This window comes from Aptenodytes patagonicus, chromosome 7 (genome assembly GCF_965638725.1).
Source record: "Aptenodytes patagonicus chromosome 7, bAptPat1.pri.cur, whole genome shotgun sequence".
NCBI lineage: Eukaryota > Metazoa > Chordata > Aves > Sphenisciformes > Spheniscidae > Aptenodytes > Aptenodytes patagonicus.
Window position 1 is genome coordinate 48,400,711 of NC_134955.1, and position 25,913 is coordinate 48,426,623.

At 43.9% G+C, this 25,913-nt stretch overlaps 1 protein-coding gene across 16 annotated transcripts in view; it reads left to right on the top strand.

The window, feature by feature from the left end:
- Positions 1 to 25,913, top strand: part of NRXN3 (neurexin 3) — a 1,062,297-nt gene that overhangs the window by 41,836 nt on the left and 994,548 nt on the right. For all 16 annotated transcript variants that reach the window (XR_012995937.1, XR_012995938.1, XR_012995939.1 and 13 more), the window contains exon 2: positions 10,237 to 11,509. Coding sequence is in view for 13 of the 16 variants with exons in the window: in XM_076345216.1 (XP_076201331.1) it covers positions 10,801 to 11,509 (709 nt within the window). In the remaining 3 variants the exon portion in view is untranslated. The remainder of the gene's footprint in view (positions 1 to 10,236; positions 11,510 to 25,913) is intronic.

Sequence of the window (25,913 nt, forward strand, 5' to 3'; positions counted from 1 at the left end):
CTTCTCCAGTGGTGTTAAAACACTCCATTAGAAAATCTGAAATAATTTCTAAAGGTGTTAATTTCCTTAATGGTGCTGGTTAGCCTCCCTGCCTCCCCCTGGGCTCATGTGGGGTATTAAGCTGGCTGACAGTCTTTGCTTCCTGGGTCTGTGGCCCTGGCACACTGCTGCCTAGTTCGGGGTTTTCAGCAACGAGTTTTTATACGGGGAGAGAATAGAAGAGTGCTGGTGCAGTGCCCCCAGGCTGTTTCTCAGGTGGTGAAGGGTTATTCCCTCTTACACTATTTCCTAGTGTTTTTATCGAGGTTCATTTTAAAATGTAGCAGGCAATTGTGCTCTTCCCCCACCTTCCTGCAGTCATGCCCAGGTGCTTCTGACAGCCCAGGATACGCGCTCTGGACTTCCCGTTTTAGCTGATGTCTGCCTCTTTGTCACCCGGCATGTACAATGATTCCTCTTACGCTTTGCTACATGTGCTCATTCCCTGCTTTTTTGACTACTTCTGTTTTACTTACTCTGGGAAATGTCATTACCTCATCATTAGGCGGTTCCACTGAAATAAACAGATGAATCCTTTATACTTGAATTTTGTAAAAATCCTTTTGCTCTGCATATCTTAATGTTTGTTTCTACATTTCACAGTAGCAAGTCTCTGAGGAAAAGGCATAAGTAGAGAGAAAACTTATAGGGCAAAATAGTGTGAAGCACAGAAATACAGTCCAGGAAGATGTACATGAATTAAAAAACAATAACGAAACCCCTGTCCTGTGTGTAACTTCTCCCACTCTCTGGGCTCTTGGGCTCACAGGGCTCTTAAGCCTTAATTTGTTTGATCAACAGCCTTCCTTTCAAAAGAGATTCTGCCATAAGCACTGTATTTCTGCTTTGAGGGTCCCTGGGCCTTGGGAGCCGAGGTAGCCTTTACCAGAGCTGTTTCAGTCCTTGGTTGTGAGGCCACTGCTGTGGCAGAGTGGCAGGTTTGTTATTCCAGCCTTGCCAGCAGGCTGTCTGGGTTAGGTGGAGGATTGCTTGGTGCACACTGACAGGTCACCATGTAGTGCTGCAGGCACAGGCCAGGCTGAAATGACTCCTTGCAAGTACAGAGTGTCTAGCGTATTTCTTACCTGTCCCATAATTGCTGGTGAGTCTAGAAACTGACCCCAGTCATGCAAAGCTACAAGCCATTTCCTTGATGATCTGGAAAGTTTTCAATATCCTGAGCCATTTAAAGTATTATCCTTTTCCAGCCAAGACACTGACACTTAAAGATTTTTGCTAGCTGTCTATCTTGGCAAAGATTTCCGCTCCCATTCCCCAGCACGCTAGAACTGAGAAACCTATCTATGCATAACTTCTCGTCACGTCCCCCCAGTAACCCTTAGGTAGAAGTGGGGAGGGGAATGGGGTGGAGGGAATTTTGGCAGGAATTTTGTACATCAGAAGATGAAAAGAGCAGAGAGCTGGAAGAACGCAGTAATTTCCCACGGCAGGGGATTCCCAGCCAGCTGTTGCATATATACCCACAGAAAGCAACACATTTCTGGAGTTAGTGGTAAGGGAGTACTGTGGTTCAGAAAGCAGACACCTAATCTCCCAGTGGCTGTAGACTTTTAGAGTGCTTACCAGGTCGCTAATGTCTTTGCTCCCTCATGCTGGTCAGCATCAGTCACTGCGAGAGCTGTGTGAACATGGATCCCTCACACTTCAATTCCAATATTTAACTGGGCTCCCTGAAAGGCATTCCCATTTGGTTTGTAAACAGAGCATCAGCTATTTAAAGAGCTTAAGAACCGAGCTGAGCGTTCCCTGCACTGTGGACAGCTTATCACACCTGTTTGCTAGGTTTGGGGTTTCGTGTTTGGTTTGTGGGAAGCTGAGTAGAAATTTTTGCATGAGATTATGAAGTTGCAATAAAACATAGAGAGTGCTACATGTTACATAATGGGAAAATCCACTGCCAGTTTCCAGATGTCCTTTATTTCCTTTTTAAGTGGATGCTGCATATCTTCCCATGGGCCAGCAGACTATAGGGAATGACCTAAATGAATTACTGGCCATACTAATGACAGGGAAGTCTGGCCAGGTGCAGTGTCCCCCTTTATGCATGTTATGTTTTTAGTAAGATAACCAAACTGATTGCATCTGTCTCCCATCTCTGTAATATACTATCACGACATTTAAAAACATGCAAACTTCTCTGACTTACTGGAAATCAGGTTCAGGAGTGTAATAATGTGTTGAACAAAGTGCGAATTGACTGTGATCTGTAAGTGAAGGAAAGAATGAGTTTAACCTTTGTTCTTATTCTAGTCTTTCTGATAGTCCTCTTATGCTTTTTTTTCCTTCCTTTTCATTTATTTTTTTTTTAAGGAACTACTATGCTATACTATAGAGGCATTTTAGTGCTAGCTCAAGTACAGAAAATCACAATTATTAGTGTGTATGTGAGCAGTGCCTGGGAGCTCTGTTCTTGACTGTGTTGTGCTGGATTCTGTCAAACAGAAAAGAAACTGTTCTTGCTCATGAAGAACTTAAAAAATGCATATGAAAGGAAGAAGCGGATGGATAGACAGACAGCTAGGAAGAGCAAGGTGTTATTGGTTGGTGTGCCAGCCATTAGTCTTATTTTGTTGCTGTTTTTTATGCTCTGGACCTTTTCTAATGCTAAGTAGCTGATAAAGCAGTGCAACAGTGACTTTCTTCCTCTTCTTGCTTCAAAGTTGGGAGCTCCCCCCACTTCAACTGTGTCTCTCCTCTGAGGAGTGTCTAACACTAGCCTGTCTCTGCAGTATCAAATACATTTTTGGGGAAAAGTAAACCCATTCTAGACTGTTAGTCTTAGGAAAATCTTCTTGGAAGTAGCCTCATTTTCAAGCATTGATGACATGCTCAAACTTCAATTTTCAGTAACGATGAGCACATTTTTAAAAGACTTGATTTTTATTAAAAGAAAATGGAAATACAACGTATGTGTCAGATATGGAATCTGGAAGAAGTTTTGCCATTTATCAGTAACTCCAGCACTGTGAATTCACAGAATTCCCTGCTAACACTCCCTGCTGTGATGTGTGCAGCTCCTGGCTTTGCATTTGAGGTATTAGGATCTGGTAGAATAAACAACGCTACAGATCTGTCCAGGCTTCTTGGTGGCAGAAAGGAGAGGATGCGGGGGAATGGAGGCAGACCAACTACAGGAGGAGTAAAATAAATGATAATAATTCAGAGCTCGCCAACTGTTGAACTTCAAAGTCTTTAGAAAAGCAGGTATTCTTCGTTCTCTTTTAACGATGGTGGAATTGAGGGAAGGCCAGTGTTCCCAGCGCAGCTGCCATGGGAATTACAATAAAGGCTGTTGAGTTTTGCAGAAATTGCTCTCCTGGTTAGTACCAGCTCAGAGATGGGGAGTCTGGTTTCTCCTGCGTGGCAGTGCAGAGCAATAACTGCTCAGCTGCTGCCAACGCTTCCTTTTAGCTAGTCCTTGTTAGTGGAGAGTTTGTGGTAATAGGAGTAATTAACACACTGGGAGTAATTTCTGTGTCATGGAAGGGAACAGAAAGCCATCAGAGCAGCCCCAGACATGATTGCTCTGCAGGGTTATTTTCTCTCTCTTTCTTTCTTTTCCATCGTGCTTGGGTTTTGATTTTTCTTCTTTGTGTTAAGAAAGCTGGAGAGCTGAAATGGTCTGTAAATTGCATTCATGCTGAGCTTGGGCTAGGTAGGCTAGTTAAAGGTCACTCTCGTGGACTACATGGCCTCCTCTTGTGGGATGGGGAGAGTGTTTAAGAAGGGAGTCACAGTGTCCCTTGTGGCTTTTTTAACCCTTCTTCTTCCAGTGTACATTTGAAGAGCTCTGATTATGGATTAAGTTTGTTTAAATAGGCCCAGGAGGTGAGAACCTTGAAGGGTGATTATGATAAAATATTAACTCTTCCAGTAGCCAGATGGCTTCCCAGCCTAGTAGCTCTGAAGTGTGAGGCTCTGCTGCCATGGTCACGTGCTTGTTGTTGAACTGAACACATTACTAGCTTGCTCATATCCCTTCTGAGGCCGCTGGTGGCATTTCAGCTGTGTGTCTTGCGAGTGCATGTGAGCTCAGCTCCCCCATGCATAGGTACCTAGTTTGGGTATTACACAGTGTTTCTGGAGGTGAGCTCCAGAGTAGGCTTGTTATGAACAGTCATTCTTGCCCTTCCTATGTGAGAACTGGGGACAGGGAGAAGAAGGGCAGTGGGCTTAACCTGTCTGATTGCAAACCACATGCCCAGGTACCAGGAAACCAACCAACCACCTACCTACAGATCATGACCGACAGTGTACGTATGTGCATGTGTATATCCTAATCCACTACAGGAAAGCAAATACAATGTAATTCTAGCTTTTTAGTCTAGCTTTTTTTTTCCTTTTTTTTTTTTTTTTAAGAGGACACTCTTGGATTGCAACCCTAGAACTCCTTTTCTTGCTTTTTGCTTTGATACAGTTTTTTTGCCACTGTCCCCTAGGGAGCTCTGTGCCGAATTCAGATAAGGAGAATTGAGCAACTCCATATCCGCTTTCAAGAATGGGAAAGCTAAGCCTGCAAGATATATCAGTGGTGGGAAGAACCAATGAAGATAGGAGAATACGTCTTCTCCTTGGGCTTGGGGAGGGGCAAAGGCATGTGCGGTTCTCACAGTGATGCTGGAGACTGGCATGAACACTATATCCCTGGAAACCATGCAGAAGAGGTCACCAAGTGCTCTGTGTCACCCCCAATCCCCAATTTTAAGATGCTGGCCTTCATGCTCACATGTGTCTCTACATCCAAGATAAAGCCCTAAATCTCTCTGTTTCCTGTTCTGCTTCTCTCCCTGCAGCCAGTCATGTAAGATGCTGCATCCCATGAAGTTCTGCCAACTTCAGCAGAACCTGGGTGTGTTCTGCTCTTTGCAAGGCAAAGCCCCCATTTTCAATTGCACTTCCAGCCTCTTCACTAAGGAGACCCCATCTTGCCTTACCCCTGACCCCTGCGGGCAGTGTAGTGCCACCAAACTCTCCCTGGGTCATAGAATCATAGAATAGCTGTCCGCTTCAATCTTCAGCCTAGTTCCTTCAGCTCAGCTCCACTGTCACCACCCCAGAGTCCTCTCCATCCCAGCAGGGGGATGATGCCAGTGTCCAGATTTATAGCTGAGATGCGAATGCTGCTAGAGGAATTAAACACTAATTTAATCCCTGTGGTTTCCCGTAGTCTCTTGAATTTCAAAGCTTCCATGTCCCCTCTCAGTTCTCTGTAAACCATGCATCCTTGCTGAGGAGGCTGTGTGATGGGAGGATTTTTGTGTTGCTTTTTTTTCCCCAGTGACAGCAGCAACTCACAGTTTTCACATCTGCATTTTTCATCAGAAGGGGGTTTTTTGTTATTTTTTCCCCCTTCTCTTTAAGCCACAATTCAGGTGGGGTTAGACCAGGCAGAAATATTTCTGCTTAAGAGATAGGAGTCTCTGTGGAGACCCACACTCAAGGCATGAGCCAAAAGGAGCCCATTGCTCACTAGAGAACTGGATGAGTGAAGACAGACTGAATAAATACTATTAATTCCCCATTTCTCTGCCACTGGCAAGCTTGGCTTTTAATATCGATTATTGATTGTGAATCTCACTGGATCATTTCGAGCAGCATATGTCATAGAACTGTAATGATCTGATTGCTGTGCTTTGGGCTGGCTGTGGGAACACACATGGACGCAGAGCCAAATTAGGGTCCTGTTTACCCCTTCCTAAAACTCCTCTGCTTCATTAGGGCCTGGAGAGTAAAGCAAACCATTGAATTTTGCTTTTTTTACAGTGAAGGCAAGAACAAGGGTGAGTTCACATGGGGTATAAATACATGGATCCAAGGTGACCAATGCATGTTTTTCCCTCCACACGAAGTACGGCATAATGAATAGTTTTGGTTGTGGAAGGGGGTGGCAGACTGGGGGGACTGTAAACCCCTCCCATCAGTGTGTCAGTGGGATTTTGTTCAGCATCCTTAAGTGGAATAACAGGTCTTACACAGACTTGCACTGGGTTGCAGTGGCAGGGGTTTGCGAGGGAAGCCAGCCTGTCCTCGGCTTCATCTAAATCTGTTATTCTTTCTGTGCTAGGAATTACTGAAAATTACACTTTCAAATACAAAAAAGTTCATCCCCACACAATTAGCAGCCAGAGCGGGAGGTAGTGGAGGAGGGAGGGCAGGGACTGACAAACCTGTCTCCTGCAACCTTTCTGTGCAGTTGGGTAAATAAGCTGCGGAGCAGCACTGTGCCCAGCTTCTCACCCTCTTCCTAAGCAGGTGCATTGCGAGACATTTGCAAAGATATTAACCCCGCATACAGAGTGTGCCAGTCAGTAATTATGGAAATTAGTTGGCAGTTAGATAATGTCACTCACTCTCCGCATACAGCTGATAAGCAGTTGAGAGCCACTCCAAAGCAATGGCAAGACCCTCTCCGCGGGCTGCTGAGCAGATGGCTCTGACCTGGCATTAATAGGCTGCTCTCAAGTTTGGGAAGGTGTGTGGTGGTTGGGTAGCACTTGCCCACGGCACTGCGGCGGGGCTGCCTCCCTTCCCCGGCTTGGGAAGTTGTGCAGCTCTGTCAGCCCTGTGAGTGGGACGTTTCAATAGTGCAAGTGGGTGTGTTTCCTACAGCAGGTTTTGCGTGTGCGAGATGCTGAGCCGTCTGTTCAGCGTGCAGGTTCCTCGCTGTCTCAGCTCTCCGGTGGGCCAGGGAGGCGGTACAGGCTGCTGGAGGTGCAGTGGAGACAACTTGCTGGGTCTCTCATTCATTCAGGGTAGCAAGGATTTAAAATGCTGTGCAAAGACCTTGCCTAGTGGTTTGTTGAAGGGCTGATCACATCAGACTGGTTGTCTTGTTTCGTGCTGCTAAATCACATTAAGCCAAAAATATAACACGGAAAATATTTGTTATGTTGCTTTTCCATGTGAGTAATAGGTGGAATTGGAACAGGGGTGTTGCTGATTCGTGACTGGGAGAGGCGGTGTCCATCATGAAGTCTTTTTTTGTCAGATGTGATGATGCTGTGACAAAGTTTGAGATTTCTCAGAGATAAAATAGATAAGAAAATACTATGGGATTCTATAGTTATTGTCCCAAACTGTAATGTATTGCTATGGTAGCAATGTGCTGTATGAGGCTGCTAGGGTAGTACTTATGCTAAAAATAAAATGGTAGGAGCAGAAAATTATTTGTTCTCAGTGTGTCTTGGAGGATCATTGTGGGAAATGGGTGAGGCACAGATTTGTTGTGTCAGGATTTACTCTCTCAAGGTTGGGATTCAGATCCTGGCCACTGCTAAAAAGGACACTGGGTCTTCTGAGTTTTTCTTGAAGACCCTGCTACTGTGCGGTGAGGTTTGCTCTCACAGGCTGAACTGTGTGAGACACAAAACTGGAGTAGTGGGAAGCGCCATGGGTCAGGACTGACGGGTGCTGACAGAGCTCTGGAGGAGCTTCAGATGGCCCTAACCTGCTAGTGGCTGGGTGTGGGCAGCCTTCCCAAAACCTGAGCTGCAGTGTCTAAAAGGCAATGAAGCACCCAGAAGTGACACCTATATTTCATGTTTTTTGTGTCTTCTTCCTCTTCTGAAACAGAACTGGCATTGTCTTCTTTCAAAACAGCTAGAAAGGGATTACCTTGGCTTCTCTCAGTCAAAACAGATAGAGAGGGATTGCCTTGGCTTCCCTCAGTCAACAATGCTATTCCTGTTTAACCATTTCTGCCTGGTTTCCCTTGTTAACTGTGGCCTTTGTCCTCTCCTAATGAACATGTATCGGTGTTACAGAAATCTGTACCACAGAGGTAGCCTGCTCCCTTTACTGTGCCTTTGAAATATCCCAAGGATTGAAGCGACCCATGGAGACTGAGATTTCTCTGTGTGTGTAAAACAGGGTTTCAGCAGCCTGGGGTTGGGAGAGATTGGTAGGCTTTTCGGACAGGTGTCCACATCTCATCTGTGGTTATCTATAGAGTGTTCACACCTGCTGCTGTGTTTTACAGCATCTTTCACTGGTTCTCAAAGAATTAGTTTTCTAAAACAGGGAAAGAAGAGTAGTAAGGCTGAGGGCTACTTCTGATGCAGATGATGCAACCCACCCTGCCCAGGAGAATCAAAAGCTGTGGCGAGAGCCCCTCTGCGTTGGGGTCTCTGTGGGTGGTTGGTGCCATGCTGGGCTTGCCTCCCTCCCCAGCTCAGGCTGAGCAGAGCTGTCTGATGGAGCAGTGAATTTTGCTATGGTGGTGGTAAACGTTCCAGGGAACTGTGAGCTGCTGGAAGCACATCACTGGCTAATTTACACACATTATTATATTCCTATTCCCATCTCATCAATAATTCCAGGCTCGGGTCATCACTTTCTCTCTTACTTCCCCCTCACTCTATTCTCCTTCTCCATAAATCACGGGCTATTTTAGTGGAGCCACTAGGGAGCACAGAGGAGAAAGGTAAATGGACAAGAGCCATGTATTTTTTTTCCTAGCTGATTTTCAAAGCCCCCCCAAAACCCCATGAACTGAGCCAACATCATAATTATTGGGAAGACAGATGATTTGAGCATTTGGATCTGTGTTTTTTTTCATTTTACACCTCTTCTGACACCTCCTTTTTTTCTCCTTCCATTCTCCTGAGCCAAGCTGTTAACAATTAAAAGGAATTATCTTACCTCTGGTTTTGACTTGATTTTATTTGTGTTTATAGCAGTTTAGCTAACACATTCCACTCAGGCAGCTGCAGGGAACAGGCCTGGTTTCCACTGGGCACTGAAAGCTCACATTTCTCTCCAACTTGCGGGTTTTCTTTTAATTGATCCTTTTTGTTGTCTAAGTAAGTGACTTGTTTTTCGTGCTGGCTAAATTTGCCAAACTGACAGCTGTGGAGATTTAACGGCTTCTGCAGGTCCCTGGGGCGAGTAGGGCAGAGGCTGTGACTGTGTGAGCTCTCCCCTCCATTGCCTAGTGATTCTCCTCCAGCTCAACATCTGCCCTTACCGAACAGAAACTTTCCTGCACTGCCCATTTCGGCAGCGTCTGTGGGCCTCCTCCTTTGGAGCGAGGTGGGCGGTGGGGTTGAAAGGCATCTGCTGGGAGCAACAGCAGCCCCAGCAACTCTCATTGTCCACAGCACAAAACACTTTTCACAAGCAAAGACTGTCTCACAATATTTGTGATCCGATTTGTGAAGGCCTTGATTCTCATCACCTCCTTTCCTGCATTGTATCTGTGCTAATGTTAGCCATTCCCAGAGCTGTTCTCGTGCCCAACCCATCTCTGTGAACAAGCACCTGTGTTAATGGAAAACTTACTTTCTTTCAAAGCACGATTTTCAAAGAATGAGTCTTGCTTTGTGCTGTCTTTACTTGTCATCTTAAAACATCCTCCTACCCCAGGCATACAGTCACCCACATGCAAATAGGCAGAAGTGAATTAAATCCCAGTGTTAACAGGTGTAACTCCTGCTCACTGAAGGCAGTTGGAATTGCTCGCTGTTAGCTAGGGGTGAATTTGGCCTTTTTCCCAAACCACTAGACCAGGGTAAGTGGTTAAGTGCTTAGACAGTTCTTACCATCTAAGCTACAAGCTTCCTATCATCTAAGCTGCAGGTTGCCATATATAATTTGCATAGCACATGTTTCCAGGTTGCAAAGGTCCCTGTTAGAGTCTCTGAAGTGTGCAAGACATGTAAAGTAAAAGCAGCTATTGCATGACAGGCTGACAGCAGGGTTGTCTTCTCTAATGCTTGCTTGGTGTGCTAGGAAGCATAATGAAAACAGTGGAATGGGAAGTTTGGATAACGTCTTCTCTTGCCCTGTATCAACTTTTAAACTCTAAGGAACTCTGGTCTTTGCCCTAAGCATTTTCATTGAGAGGTAATTGTTACTGGGGAAGCTTCAGCACCATTTCTCTCAGTAAAGTTGATGAGATTGCATCCATCAAAGGAGTGAAATAATTTGGTGTATTTTTACGTTGCTCAGCGTTGTGGTTCACTTGGTGAGTTCTCTATTTGGTCCTCTTAATTTTGAGGACATAGGTGTCCTTGCTGCTTTGGAGGACTGTATAGCCAACTGCAGGCATGAAGAAGTGGCCAGAGTATCAAGAAATATAAATGAGTTACTGGACAAGATGTTAATAAGCTTCATGGTAAAGATAGGGTGAGTAGTAGGACTAACTTTTTCCTTTCCTTTCTTCTCTTGATGCCACAGGTCCTGCAAGCTCCGTGAGTGCCAAGCAGTGAATTATGGGCTGGGTAGCCACCAGTGCATCATGAAGATTGACTTTATTTTTGCCCTCTCGAGGATCACGTGCTTTATGAATTCACTCTCTCCTCCATCTCACTGCCACCTCCGTCAATATTGTTGTCACTTCTAGGAAACCAGAATTTGAGGCTTGGGCTTCAGCTCTGCCTTTCCTTCCTCCCTGGAACAACCAGTGTCACCTTTGTGTTCTACCAAAACAAATTGCTGTGGGTTATTTTGCCCTTCACAAAAGTACACCATCTGGAGAAGTCACTTCATGTACTCTGTACTTCTGAGATAAAAGCCTCTGGATCCTGAAGGATAATTGAGATCTTTCTTTGGGGAGGAGACATTTCCCCTTGGTCACGTGCACTTGCTATCTTACTTTCCACTTACTCTCTCTCTTTCTGTCACTCTCTGTGCTCTCCTCCTCTTCCTGTTGGATTTAACATTTGGTGTTGACTGCTGGGCATCTCCTCCCAATAGTGTGGCTTTTGTTTTTCTCCTAGGGAAGAGCAGATTCTTGAAACAATGGGCTTCACTCTGCACTCCGTCTACTTCACCTTGAAGGTGAGTTTGCTGCTGGGCTCCTTGCTGGGTCTCTGTTTGGGTCTGGAGTTCATGGGCATCCCCAACCAGTGGGCCCGCTACCTCCGCTGGGATGCCAGCACTAGGAGCGAACTCAGCTTCCAGTTCAAGACCAACGTCTCTGCTGGGCTGCTCCTCTACTTTGATGATGGTGGTGTCTGTGACTTCCTCTGTCTGTCCCTTGTTGATGGGCGCATCCAGCTCCAGTTCAGTGTGGACTGTGCGGAGACTACAGTTATCACAGACAAGCAGGTCAACGACAGCAACTGGCACTTCCTGATGGTCAGCCGCAATCACCTTCGGACGGTGCTAGTGCTGGATGGTGAAGCCAAGCCAGGCGAGGTGCGTCCACAACGCCAGTATATGAATATCATCAGTGACCTTTTTGTTGGTGGAGTCCCATTGGACATCCGTCCTGCTGCCTTGACCCTTGATGGTGTTCTGGGTGAGCCTCCGTTTCAAGGATTTATCCTGGATCTGAAATACGGCAACTCTGAGCCGCAGCTCCTGGGCAGTCAAGGGGTCCGGCTGGAAATGGAAGGGCTTTGTGCAGAAAATCCCTGTGAAAATGGTGGCACTTGCTTCCTTCTAGATGGCGAGCCACACTGTGACTGCTCAGCCACTGGATATGCTGGCAAGCTGTGTTCTGAAGGTAAGAGAATACTTCCCTGCTTCCCATTGATCTTTACATAATCCAAAGAGTTAATTTGTCGCTTAACAGGGCTACGACTGAGCTCTTGTCCCTGCCGGTGGCTATCAGAGGAATTAAAGTTCCACCATTCTTTTTCCGGCTGGAAGTAATGAAATGGGAGTAGATAGAGAGCATGAGCAGTTGCAAAAAGTGCCTTTCTGAAAGGATGCTGCATTTGTAGCATGGGCAGGTTTTCATCAGCAAATTATTAATACGGGTAGAGAACATACATAAACTGGTAAATACAGAAGTACCCTATGTTGGTGTTGGTGAAGCAGCGCTAAGAAGTTATCTTAGCTATCTGGGTGAATTCCACTACCCTGTGTCCCTGAAAACTGAGTGAAGTGTAGGTAAACAGGAGCCATGTATGTATGGCTAATATAACTGATAGACAGGACATTGCAAAAGTTAGGCCATCTTTGACATTAGCTGTTACTAGTCTGTGGAAGCCCCATGCTCCCCCTCAATTGCTTGCATACTAGCCGCTGAATGGCACCTTGATTCTTTTAGCATACTCGATTAAATTGTTTTGGGACCTGCTGAACGATCTTACTTAGTACTGCAAAGGGAAGAGGGATTTGAGTGTCTCTACGTTGTTTCATACCCTCTTTAAAAATTTGAGTCCAGAAGTTTTAAGTCATGCAAACCACATGATGAAGTGTATTTCAGGGTTTTTTCCTTGGTCTTTAGCAGTGTGATGGTAATTAACTCTGTATGTGCAAGAGACTTAAGTAAGTCAACTGGAAATCCCAGTGTGAATTTGAGAATCTCATCACAGCATTTTTTATGACATTTGGGTTTAACACAACAGTCTGAGCTTAAGCTAAAGATGAAACCTGGGCAAAAAGTGTCCAATCTCAAGGAAAAAAAAACCCTGAAATTTTGTCAGAATGGAAATACTTGCAATAATATCTTATCACAACTAGCATTTGTTTACTTCTTTTGGCAATGAAAATAGATTAACTGGAATTTAGTATGTAGAATGTGAGAAGTGCTGAAAATAAAGTCCCTATACTGTTGATATGTAAGCAAAAAGCCCTGCAGAAATACTGTGTAAATACAGCTCTACATTTACAGTATAGATGGAGAAGCAAATATGTTTTTCTAGGAAGGGAAGGTTTGGAAAATAAACATGACATCCATATGTGCACTCATTTTAAGGTGCTATTAATGATAACAGAAAATTTGGCTTTATATCCAAATATCATGGTAACAGTACATGACCATTAGATAGGAGGTGTGAGCCTGTGAAGTACTGAACACCAGAATTCTTCCTGGCTATTTGCTCCGCACTGATCAGGTCCAAACCAATAATGAGCCAGAACTATTTTCTGTGCTTGAACTATGAATTATGTGAAGCTGGAGAGACTGCTGGGTGTGACCAAGCACTTCAGTAGCTGGGCTGCTGGGCCCAATCCTCATACACTTACAGAATAAATACACCTCATGTCTAAATGCCAGTTGTGGGTGATGGAAGATTGCAAGAGCCACACAGGCATGTGGACCCTGAAACATAAAGATATAAGCCTCTTTCTACTGCTGGGCTAATGGATCCAGGCTCCACGGGTTGCTGCTCAAGACTTCAACAGCATATGGTTTTCAGTGAACATCTTGAGAAACTACTGTAAGTGCACGAGGCTTCCATGTACCTGTGGGGCAATCGTGAGAGCTCTAATCAGGGCTCAGGTGGTGGAATTTCTGCATTTTCTGGGTGGGTGGAGCAATATGAAATACATCTTCTAATGAAGCCAGGGATATTTCTGTTGTAGACATCACGGATCAAGCAGTGCTATTGTTACCTTTTGAAGCCATGCGTCACCATTGCTGTTTGTTTCCTATAGTGATTCATCAGTTTCCAGCCCAACCTTCTATTAAGGGTGAGCAAAGAAGTTTGTCACGATGTACCTTTTTTAATAAACATTTTTAACTCACTGTTAGCTGTGGTCTCTTCACTCACACATAAGATGCTGTGCAGAGAGCTTTTCCAATGAAACAATTGTAGAGATTTCCACAAACAGTCATTACCTTGTCTGATTCTTCAGTTTTCTCTTGTATTACTTCATGGTGGATATTTGGTTTATGTCAGAATTTTATAATCAGCCTTGTTTTCTGCCTCCTTTATGCTGCAGCAGTGGTGATTTCTGTGTGTTAAATGCTGTCACCCAAAAATGTTACAGTGTCTGTGCAGATTGTGAGAAGAAGGGGAAAACCAGAAGAAAAGCTGTTTAGTAAGTGGAAACAAGCAGACAAAGAAAAGTGGCAAGGAAACAAAACAGGAACCAAGTTAGGTACAGCTACCTTTTTATCTGACTTTGAAAAACTTGGCAAACTCCAAAGATGCTCTCTTTCGGTTCTGTGAGTGTGGCAGAACCTCCACTGATGAACAGTAGGATGTGGTAGGAACAGCGGGACTGTCAGGCTCTTCCTGCCTGTGGCTTCATTGGCCATTAACCAACTTGTATTTTCTTTGTTTGCTTTTTTCCCAAGAGATTGAAATGTTTGTTGTCAGAACTGTTCCCTTTTGTTTTGTAACCTGCCTCTGGATATTTGCAGAAATAACATGGTTATTTTATTCCCAGTCTCATTTTTGAAAAAGACATGCTCTTTCAACTGGATATCAACAACTCCCTTTTGGGGGGAATCCTTAACTCCATTACAGTATTTACTAGTCCGTAGTCTGTGTGCGTATTTTCATTTCGTCACCGGAGTTGACTCTTTTACTGGGAACTGATGGGATCCAATCAATAACAACTTCTGTTTGAACAGCTAAATGCAATATGTACTCTTTTAATAATGAGTTCTCTTGACAGTGTCCAGGCCGTTACTTGGCTATTGACTGATGCCTATGTCTGCAGATGGTAAAACCACAGCAAACTCATTTATTCTGTGGCCAGAGAAATAAGAAATAAATAGAGAGTGCTGAGCCTGTACTGTGACGGAATGAAGCTCTATTTACAGTACTAGGGGTTACTGTAACGCAAAGTGCAGTTCCAGTTATGGTGAACCTCAGCAGAAAACAACCATTCCATCCTGACAGAAAACTGTAAATCTTGTCCCAGATGTGCCCTGATGTGCAGAAAGATTTTTGGCACTTACCATGGACCCAGAGTTACCAGGATTGTGTATGTCATAGTAGCTACATGCCCAGATGGGTAGCTGAGCTGGTCATTGCTGGTCAACGAGAAGTACGATTTCTGTGTCTGAGTGTATACAGCAGGAGTGCAAATGTGTGCACAATTTGGAAGGTTTGGCTGTTTTGAATAAAATGTGATACTATTTTTTATTGCAGTTGGAGTAAACCGGTTCATTGAATCTGACAGCTCTGTAGGGTACAAAGGATGGCTGATTTGAGTAGCAATTAATTTGTATGTTTCTGGGCAATGGTGGCATTAGACCAGAAAGCTGAAGTCAGCCACACCTTCCCCTCTAATACACCTCATCAGTCTCTGTGGGATCAGGCTGCTGCCAAGAGAATAAGATTCCTCTAGAATTTGAGCAGCACAGATACATTCATGTCACTGGAAAAAACCCAACCCAAAACCTTCCCCACACAAATTTTGCAAACAGTGCTGCTGTAGCAGCCAGATGAGCATGTTCATATCTGCTCATTCAGGATCACGCTGTCTTCCTTAGCCTGCAATAAATTCTCTTTTCCTCCAACGTCGTGGTGTAGAGAGTGGGTTCACTAATGTGGACAGTGTGAGTGCAACATTATATGTACAAGAGTATTTTGGCCCAAGACCTCACCCCTCTCCCTAGGCCCCTTCTGGACTTTGTGAGGGAAGGTGAACAGAAGATGTGCTTCGAAATGACATTACGTCTGCTTGTAGTTGCAGAACCAAGACGTTGATGTCATCACCAGCTTCACAAAGCACCATGCTGAAGCCTTTGTATTGCCTGCAGGGGCTGTTTCTAAACGAAGCCTGAATAGGGGCCTGATTGCACCTCTTCCCTTGATTACAGAGCAAGATTTCCTGGGGATGCTGCCTGCTGAATGACAGAGGAGCCCGTTGCTCTGTAATTATCACACTTTTAACTGCAGCGGGAACAGATTTTTCTATAGCCCCTCAGCTTCGTTTAAAGCGACAGGTTACTGCAGGATTTATCCTCCACCTGCCCCTTCGGAGCAGCCCAGTTTTGGCTGCATCTAAACGGACTGCCTAGCCTCACTTGCAATCACCGTATCTCCCTGCCAGCCACCCCAAACTTTGTAACACTAAGGGCTAATTTGGCACTTTGCCATGAGCCTGATGGGTACACCTAATTTGCATATGCATTTACATACATTTTGTAATCAGAAACAAATGAACATGACCATAATATTTGCTTCCACTTGCATATTCCTTGATAGATGAATATAAATTGGTTGTTGTTGAATTCACCAGCAATAAACAGCTGCAGACCCTCCCTTGGTCCTGTGCTTTGCTGTTCTAGAGGACAGCAGGCAGTTCTGGGACACACTTTGGTGGCCCCAGATCGTCACTTACCAGTACAAAACTCTAGACCCGAATGTCTCCAAGGGCTGTGGAGTAAATATTGCAAGAGGCAAATCTGCTGTTTTATGCCACTTCTTATGCCCCAGCTCTGGCCATTGGGCGAAAGCTGGTAAGAACTCTGCTCATGACTTAGTTTTGCAGCAATTTGTTTTTCCCCATCTGTTTCTCTTGCTCATTCTTCCTGGTTTAAGTTCCTTTGGTTCTATTGAAAATAGTAATTATTTTCCAGTTTGGTTGTAATTTTTTGAAGCATTGCCAGATGGGCACCAGAGAAAGATGATGTGTTAAGATATTAATTAATGTTTATAAAGTGTTTTGAAACTCCAAAGTGCAGTTGAAGCACCATTGTTATTCCTAATAATAAATTTTAAAGCTGAGCCGGAGCTGCAGAATTTCAATTTAGATCCCATACACAGAAATGACCTAGGACCCATCTCCCCTCACTAAGTGTGGACTGCTTGCAGCTCCAGACCTAGCTGGATGTGTTTCGTACCCTTCCCGGCTTTTAATGCAGGGAAGCCACAGGGAGATTCCAGGCCCCCGTATGGAGTGTGCCATTGATTCAAAGTCTAGCTGCAATACATGCTGACAGCTATATTCTTCTTGTTTCACTCTTCTGTATTGTAGATGACCATGAGGCTAAAATCCTTTTCTGCTTCATTGCAGATCAGCTGCAGCCCTCAGGCAACAGACAAGTTATAGCCCTCAGTTAGGCAAAGCTTGGATATCTCCTCTGCTGAAATGAAGCAAATGGTGGTTGGGTACAAAGGAGATCGCCATTTGGTGTGAGGTGGAACTGGTGAAGAGTGAGAACAATTTGTAGGCAAGAAGGAGGTGGGACTCGGGGCAAAAAAACAGGATGAAAATGTTACTTTATAAAAGAGTAAGCCATAGTTCACATCGGCTGTTTACAGCAGCTGTTCTGTCTTGGTTTTACCTGCCTGATAGTATAACAGAACAGTTCTTGGCTATTGTAAAGAGTAGATCTGAATGGGCTGAGTGAGCTTCTGGAGGAATAAATCTAGCTGGTCTCTGATACCAGCTTCCTCTATCAGCCCATAGACCAGCCTGCTGGCTCCTGCTCTGTCCCAAAGTGTGCACAGCTAGGATCTAAACTGGAATTTTTGGGCGTTACTAAATAATGATTTAAATAAAACTAACTAATAATAATTATGGAAGCGAGCAGAGCCAGAAATTTCTCTTTCCAACTTATGGTCAGGAAATAATTTGATTTCAGAAGGAAGGTTTATTTCCCTTTGGTTTTGCCCTTAAAAAAAAGGGGGAGGAAAAAAAAAAAGAGTTGATGTATTATTACTGTCCAGGCTTCTGCTGAGCTAGGCAGTCTGTCATGGAGGTCAGTCAGCAGTAAATATAGCCCCAAGCAAGACAGCACATGCTGTAGCCTTGCTTTCATCCTTATTCCAGGATGGAGGTGTGCAGGTCATTTGCCACAGGGTAATTTTTGTTAAGTTTTGGTGGAAAATGGAGGGAGATAATCCTCCCAGCTACCTTCAGGATGCTGGAAACGGCACGACAAAGCTACAGGAAAAGAAGCAGAGGAGGAGCACATCTGTCTGGCAAACTCCGGCACTACTAAGAGAAGATGCGCCTCTGCACGTCGACCTCAGCACTGAGTGCTCCTGGATGTGGGAGAAGGCGGTAATCCATGTGATGAAATGGTAGAGCGGCCACCTGTCCTGGGCCAACTTCTGATTTCGCTTTACCTCTTGCTCCTTTGCTGACCCACTTCGAACTTGATGGATAGCAAGGCTTCTTTCTCTCCCTATAGAAAGCAAGGCAACTGCCATGTTATTGCTGTCCAGAGACAGCAATGTGACTTTTGGGTGTATGTGTGTGTCTCTCCCACAATCCTTCATTGCAGACAGGCTCACTGCCATTGTAAACCTACCCTGCAGAGCAAAGCATTTGCCCTTCCTCTGTCTGTGAACAGGTCCAGGAGCTGACAGCTGGGTGCAAAACAGCCCAAAGACTGAGAGAGGTAGATGTGGGGATGTAGGGAGGACTGTGGATGTCACAGACTACTCGAAGCAGAACTGGTTTGTATTTGAATGTGTTTGCTCTGAAATGGGGCTGGGACCTGAGTACACTGGATTCACATTCTGTGTTGCCAACAGCGTTGCCAGTCATGCTATTTCAGCTATCCAGGCCCTGCCTGCATGTACACTTGCTCATCTCATTATCCTGAGAGGAGACCAAGGTATAACGTGTAAAGAAAGTGGACTGGGGTAGCAGATCTTGGATGGTCCGGTTGTAAGAGCGTTGGCACGTAAAAGACTGACTTCCATTTCTGCCACAGACTTCCTGCGTTCCTGGTGTGATTTGCTGGCAGACTAAAGGACTCAAGATTGAATCAACTGACCTTTCTTTGTAGGGGATATGTACCTGGCTACCCTCCATGTCTCAATTTCCATATCTGAAATATGTAGCCAGTGGGGCTTCCCGTACTGTAGGTATTAAGAATTCCACATGCTTCTGTATGACAGTGATAGAGGTGTATAAATATCTTAGCAGGACAGGTAAATGATGATAATTCATGAGCACCCAGTAGGATGACCTGGTTTGATTGTCAGTTTTCCAGCTAGGCTTGCAGTTAGAAATTAAGGTGTTTTTCCTTGTTAAGTGGCCATCTTTGAGGAGCATTCCTCATCTTTCTTTTCAACTGAAATCTCCCAGTTTCCTGCCACTTTGTGCAGTGTCACACTATGAGTACTCAGACCCTTCCCAGGCCAGGCTGCAGTTGTGCTGGTAAAGACAGAGCCCAAGCAGCAGTGTAGCCTCTTCCCTGTTGGGTGACATGGAGCAGATGCTGCACTGCAGGGTGCTGATAGGAGCAATGGGAGAAGGAGAGCTTTTGACTCTTTTTTTGTATCTGTCCCGTGTGCTCCACTGACTTCCCCCAAATGCCCTCTGTCACGAACCTCAGATGCTGGTCAGATGCTTTTCCTTGTGCGGTGACCCACCTCTGCCTACCTGTCTGCACTGGCACTCTCCCTGCGACGGCTGTTGGTTCCAGCCTGCCCCTTTCACCTCGTGCTCGAGACTTGCCTCGACCTTGTGCTGCCAGGGAAAGCAAAGAGAGTATAAAAGGCTACCAGAGCAGAATGGGGGAGTTTGCACTTCCGCTGTTCCTGTATGAATCATTGCATAAAAAGCAGGAATACAGAGAAGAAAGCCCGTTGGGTTGTTTTTGAGTGTTTAATTAGCCCAAAGCTGGCAAGTGTTTTGTGGTTCTAAGGCACTGAAATGGTGGGTAAAATCTTCTTTCTTTTCCTGTTAACTCTTGTCAAGACAACTCTAACTGCTTATTAGATACAGCAGGTGTATTTGTAGCTGGTCTGCAGTTTGCAGTGTCGGCCAAGGAAGAAAGAGGTACTTGGCTCTCAGAATTTTGCTCTAAGGTGTGATCTTCCTCCTCTTACTCATGGAATTTGACCAGTAAAGTAACCTGAGTGAATGTAATGGACCAGATTTGGCCCTGAGTATTTGACATAGACCTTTGTCAGAAAGGAAGAAGCAGTTCATTGGTAGATGTAGAAATCTGAGCTGTAGGTTAAAACCAGGCTTCAATCTCTAATGCTGCTGGCAGGCCCCAGAGTTAGCTTGGTTGCTACATTTATTCAGAAGCCTTTCTTAGACTGTGTAGTCTCTTGGGTGGATTTTCATTTCTTCTCAGTTTGTTGCCTTAGTACTTGAGAAAAATGACCCTGTCTGAGTTTTCCAAACCTCTGGTGTGTCTCTGCAGGCATGTGTTTGATTTTCTGGTCTTTCTTGCTGCTTCCATCCTGCCAGTTTGGCTTTCAGGGCCAGAGTGCCTCTCAATACCCCTCTCCTTAAGGTAATATAGGAGAAATCCTTGGAGCTAAAGGCAGGTTTGTCCACTGAGGCTGGTCAGAAACCACAGTTGAGGCAGAGATGGCTAGCAGAGATGAGAGTGGCTTGTGTTGTGATCTGCGAATTTCATAGCTCAGTGGCCTTTGCAGCTAAATTCCTTAAGCTCCTTTCTGTATGTGACCAAAAATATATTGCTTATATTCCACAAAGATTCTTTTTTTTTAAATTTGGAAGAAGTGTATGGAAATATTCCTTAATAAATTGCTGTTAAAAAAAGAAGGGGAAAAAAAATAGATGGGGCTTGTGAAGAGGAAAGGAGATTAAATTGCTTGTCTAGGATCACCTAAAAGAAAAAGCTGGGAAAGTAGCCAGAATTTCTGTGCTTTTTCTTCTGTCTTTTGCCCTTTCCTCTGTGGCTCCTGTGAGAGCTGCCCTGGGACTCGGTGCATTAGGAGGCGGGGGGCTGCACAAAGGGACTACCCTGCATGATGCCTGCCAGACCTCTGGTGTAATTTGAGATCTGTGTAGGTCCTTGTTATTCACATAGCATCAACTTTTAAGGAATTCAACAGGAGATCAATAAACACAAAAAAAATATGGATTGGATATATTGCCATCGTGAAGCAGTAGCGTTGTTACATCTCTCAGGATAACCAGAGCTACAGGTATGTTTATATTAATGTGAAAAGAGGCGCAACTCATACAGGCATATCTAGCTGAAAATTTGCCAGCTCAGGTACTGGTAGTTGTGTGATCACGGAAGCTTGGAAGGTAGTCATACGATGATAGTGGTATGTCTATAGGTTTATTATTGGGTAGAAGACCCTCTGAGAAAACATTCGATGCTCCAGAAAATGGCAAAATCCTCTTTCTTCAGAGTTCCTCTAGTGGGCACTCTGCTGTTGGAGATCTGATTTTTTTTCTTCATTGAACATAAAAAAACCCATTAGGGCTCCAATGATCAAATTGTGATTTAGGTTACTGGCTTAGCTGTCTCCTCCTAAATTTTCTATTTTCCTTCATTAGTTAAGCTGAAATGCTCAGCTGTGTTTCAACTGCAGCAATGAACACATCTACAACAAATTCCCAAAGCTGCTGGTTTTGAGCAGATATGAGACCTATATACCTATACACTTTATCTCTACTTCCCATCTTATACATAAATGTATATCTGCAAGGCAGTCTCTTTTTTGACTGCCTTATCTTGTGGCGTGTTAAAATGAAAGACGTGTGAAGCAACATTTTGACCAGCTAAGGCACATCAGAATAAGACATCTTGGAAATGTTTTCCTTGTGAGAAATGCTGGTTTCATTAAAATCAAAATATTTAGAAAAAAATACTGATTTTTATGACAGTCTGCAGAAAAAGCAATGTATTTTTATTTTGTAGAATTTCTGGATTCTGACGTTGTTTAAAATGTAATCTATGTCAATTGCACATATATTTCTAGCTTATTTTACAACTTACTGACATTATTGTCCCTAATACAGACCTACTACTGATAAGCTGTAATATATCACAAAAATGTTGAAGTGTTTTAAGGAAGGGGCATATGCTCCCACACTGACTAAAAAGCTCTAATGAAAACCTGTGGACTCAACCCCACTGTGCTACGACTGTGGAACTGTTAGGCCCAGAAGTGGAGGCAAAAGGAGACCTAAGCATAGATTAGACTTGATCAGAGAGGAGAGCAGATTTCCAGCCTGCAGACAGTGCGCGGAGCCTGGAGCACAGGTCGGACGATGAGTCAGATCAATGCCCTCTGAAACCTCCCAGGAAGGAAGAGTGGTGTGAAGCACTGTTATCATTTAAGTTCATTGGAAGTGACAGATCTGTAGGTACTGCTGTCTGTCAAGAGCTCCACTAAAGGAAAGGCCCAAGGAATGATCTTGGGTGGATGGGACTTGGGTGGGTTATTCCCCGTTTGACTTCTCAGATGTGGCAGTATCATTGAACAGTGCAGTTCTCTGAAGAGTGACAGTGAAGGCAGCAAGGCTGCATACATTAAAGAAGAACCAGAGCTGCTGATTTGAGAGGTTGGGATTGTCAGCAGTTTGGTCTTTAGCTTTTTAGTGTGTTGGATTGAACCTAAGTAGTTTGCAATGTAGCTGGACCTGAGGCCTGGGCAGTGGGCATTCCCAAAGAAGAGTATAACAAATACCTCTCTGTGCAAGAAATGCTCTTTGAAATGCAGCCAGTCAAAGCTGAGATTTGGGCTGGATGAGCAAGGCTCTGCCTATGAAAATCACTTGGGAAATGCACTAGTATGGCATGACAGCCATTCTTGAGCTCTGGGATGTTTTCCCTGTCATTGCCACTGCCAGTGTGGTGACTCCTAGTTTGCCTAAGGCAAAAGATAGCTAAACCAAAGTACTAAGTAACAGATCCTCTATCTCAGGAGAACAATTGGCTGTGATTTTAGACCTCATTTGTCAATGGTGTTTAATTATAGCCCTGCTACCACTTACAGTGGAGGTCACTGCTCTGTTGTAGGTCTATTTAATGCTCCCTCTGGCCTTAAAAATCTATGAATCTATATCCCACTGTTTTGGGGCATTTGTAACAGTCTCCACTGGTTTTCTTCCACAGCTGAAATTGCTTAAGTTTCCTCTTGGTTACTTGACAAAATGTTGTTGGAAAGCTGACTAAAACAATTTAAGCCACTTTTCAGGTCTGCGAGTGAAACAAAATGTAGGTTTCATCTGTTTTAGTTTCTAGCCCTACACTAGCCCAATTTTTTTCTCCTTGTGAATGGCTGGCTGACTGTGCTGCAGTGTGGGCACATGAACTATCTGAACTTGCAGATACAGTGTCATTAATGAGTTGTTCTGTAGAAAACACATCAAATGTACAGATCATTGTATAAAATGTTTTCTTGAACATCTGGTCACATAAATAGTATTCAACTTAAAATTAACCTCATACACTAAATGTTCTTTAGTCAGGCAAAGCCTTTGTTCATACTGATGAAAGATGTGCTTCACTAAGAACTAACCCCAAATCTATTTAGATTTGTTGATCTCATCAGTTTAAAAAAATACTGCTTTTAAGTCCCATTTTGAAAAGTGATTCAGGCACCTTGGAGCCTTGTGACTGGTTTGGGCTTCTAAACAGTAATTTTGATCATTTTACCTTCGTATTGTATTTATTTCCATATTTTTTCACCTCTAAAGATTTGGCCCAAAGAACACATTTCTGTTTGAGATTCTTTCCTTGCCTGTGTTTGCCTTTAATAATTTTAATGATCTGATACTGAACTAAAACCAAGGCCATTCAAATGTTCTTTTTTAAAAACTGAATGAAGAAGGAAAATTAATTGCAAAAATCCTGCTTTAATGTGATGTTAAAGTTGTGAATTTCAGAATTAAATGGTAGTACCTGCTACAATCAAAATGCCACATGGCATCCATTCAAATGTGCTTCAGGCATCCTGCACTTGAATTGTGTGCAAGGCAGGAAAATAAAAGAGCTAAAATGCTGTCAGGTTAATAATAAATTGTGCATACATGTGGCACATTTCATCAGAGTATTCCTAAGCATCTCACAACTACTGATAAATCAGTCAGCCTTCACATCACTCTACCACACTGTGAAATGCATGTTATCTCCATTTTACTGATGACAAAACTGAGAGGAAAGCAGAATGTGATTTATTGAAGGGTATCGAGTCAGAAGCTGCCTGAGGTGGGATTGAAATCCAGAATGCTAAATCCTAAGTATTAAACAATGTAGTAGTTTATCTAGTTTTATCCAAGTGTGCTAGAAAAGCCGCAAAATACTGTGGTCTACATTGAATGTGAGGCTAAAAATGGGGCTTTGGATTTTATGAATCCTTGTAAAATGTCAGCTGATTGAAATTCAAAGAAAGATCTCTTTTTATTCTTTCTGGTGGAATGGATTGTACATATCCAAGAAGTTCTGCCCTTTGTGGCTGTTGTCGCATAACTTTGTCAGCTGAAACCATCTTGAACCAGCTTGTTCCCTACCTCTTCCCAGTGTGCTGCACTATTTGGGCTATGCTTTATGGATTCCTCTGTTTAATGTTGGTTTATAGTCAGTAATGAGGGAAAACAGATTTGTAGCAATAAAAGTTTTAGCTGGTTTTACCCATCTGCGGTTTATGTGCTCTTCAATATAACTTTTCAAAACAGGGAAGAGAAGATCCGGTTTCTTTAAACGTTTCCAGTAGAGAGATGTTTATGATTTCACCAAAAATACCAAAATGAAACACTAATTCCAAGTCTTTGAATGCTTTACTGAACATCCCATTGGATGGAAGGTGACAGGAGAAAGTGTAATGGGGTCTTACATTTCCCCTCCTCTCTGCATTTCTGCAAACTTGCCAAGGTGATGCTCTCATGTAACCTTCTCTTCCTGCCTGTTGTTCATTGTCAATATAGACAGTGAGTTTGACTGGAAACTTTGCTCCAGAGTGGAGTGACTCCAACGAACCACTGAAGGCAGGATTCTTATGTGCTGGCCTTCCAGCTGAGAGATAGATCTGACTTTATAGAAGGTTGTTCATATGTGATGGAGACAGAAGAGTTTTTGGTGGGACTTTTTTGTTTGTTTTGGTTATTTTGAGAGAAGATCACATGGGAAAACAAATTCCTGAAAAGACCTGGGCTTTTCATCTTTGCTGTCTTTGAGTAGCTTAAAAAAAAATTTTAAGTTCTTTCTTCTGTGTTTGTTGTCCAAAAATCTCTTCTTTAGACATTGAAAATGGTTCCAATATGTCCCATTTCTAGTGTAACCCTTGAAAACAAAGTTGCCTGGCAAACAGGCACCGAAGCGAGCAGAAAGTTCTGCATGGAATGAAGATGGTGGCAGATGGGACATGATGACCTTGTGCTTATTCTGGAAACAATAATATGAGAAGACTTGAGTACAGGCTCTTTAACCCAAAAGTGCTCTCTTATTTTCTGTGTAATCATGTCATACTGCATTTAACTATACTGTCCTCCAACAGGTACTCTGTTTTACTGCATAGCACACAGAAGTGTAAGTAGGACTCCTCTGCTCAGGGGTAACTAACAGTTCTGACCTGGCATTTGTTACAGAAGCTGTTTAAATTAAATTATTAGAAGCTGTAAGTGTTACTTATGGATTATTTTAGTGCAGTGCACAACAGAATTTAATTGTTGGTGCTGTGTAGAAGCACATCACTGGAATTCCTTCAGGTCTGTAATAAAACTCATCAGCAGAACTAGGCCAGAAGGAAACAGATCTAAACTAACAGGCAATGCCAAGATCAGGAGTGACATTTGTTGGTAGTGCTGTCAAAGTGGATCCCAAGATACTCACAGAAAAGAGAGTGGCGAGTCCAGACTGAGATATATTGCTAGAGCTATTAGCTCCATGATAGATGGTTGGAGAGTGGTGCCCAGACCTGTGACTGTATGGATCTTTTCCTTAAATCTTTCTGGCAGTCTTTCATAAGCCAAACCACACCTAAACACCAACACTCCAGCTGTTCCTTCCTCAGAGCAGAAGTATGATGAGTTGATTTTTGTAGCTGCTTATGGCTCCCCTACTGCTTTTCACCGCTTTTCCTCCAGCCTAATTGTCCCATCCAGGCTTCACCCTGGCTTTGTTGGGCTCATCACTCTGTTGGGAGTAGGAAGGAAGCAGATAGCGCTCTGACTTTGGCACTGATCCTTGTTCCTCTTGACCCCAATCCTAATGTGGTAGATGGAGGAGGCTGATTGCAGGAAGGGAAGGTGGAGTGAGAGAGATGACAGATGATGTGAGGAGAAAGCAGAGCTGTCAAGATGATCACGGCTGGCAGGGGAAGAGCCTCCTGGTTGTGACTGGCCAGGCCAGCTTTTGCGTGCTGGCACTAGGAGGCAAAGCAGTCTCTCTGAGGCAAAGCTACAGGAGGCTGGGGGCTGGGCTCTGCAACTGGAGAAAAAGAAAGCGAGTCAGCAAGGGAGAACCCAGTCGCGCTGTGTGTTTGAGGTGGGAAGGCTGCCGAAGCATGGAAAACTGATCAGTCTTCAAGGCACTCAGGTGGAAG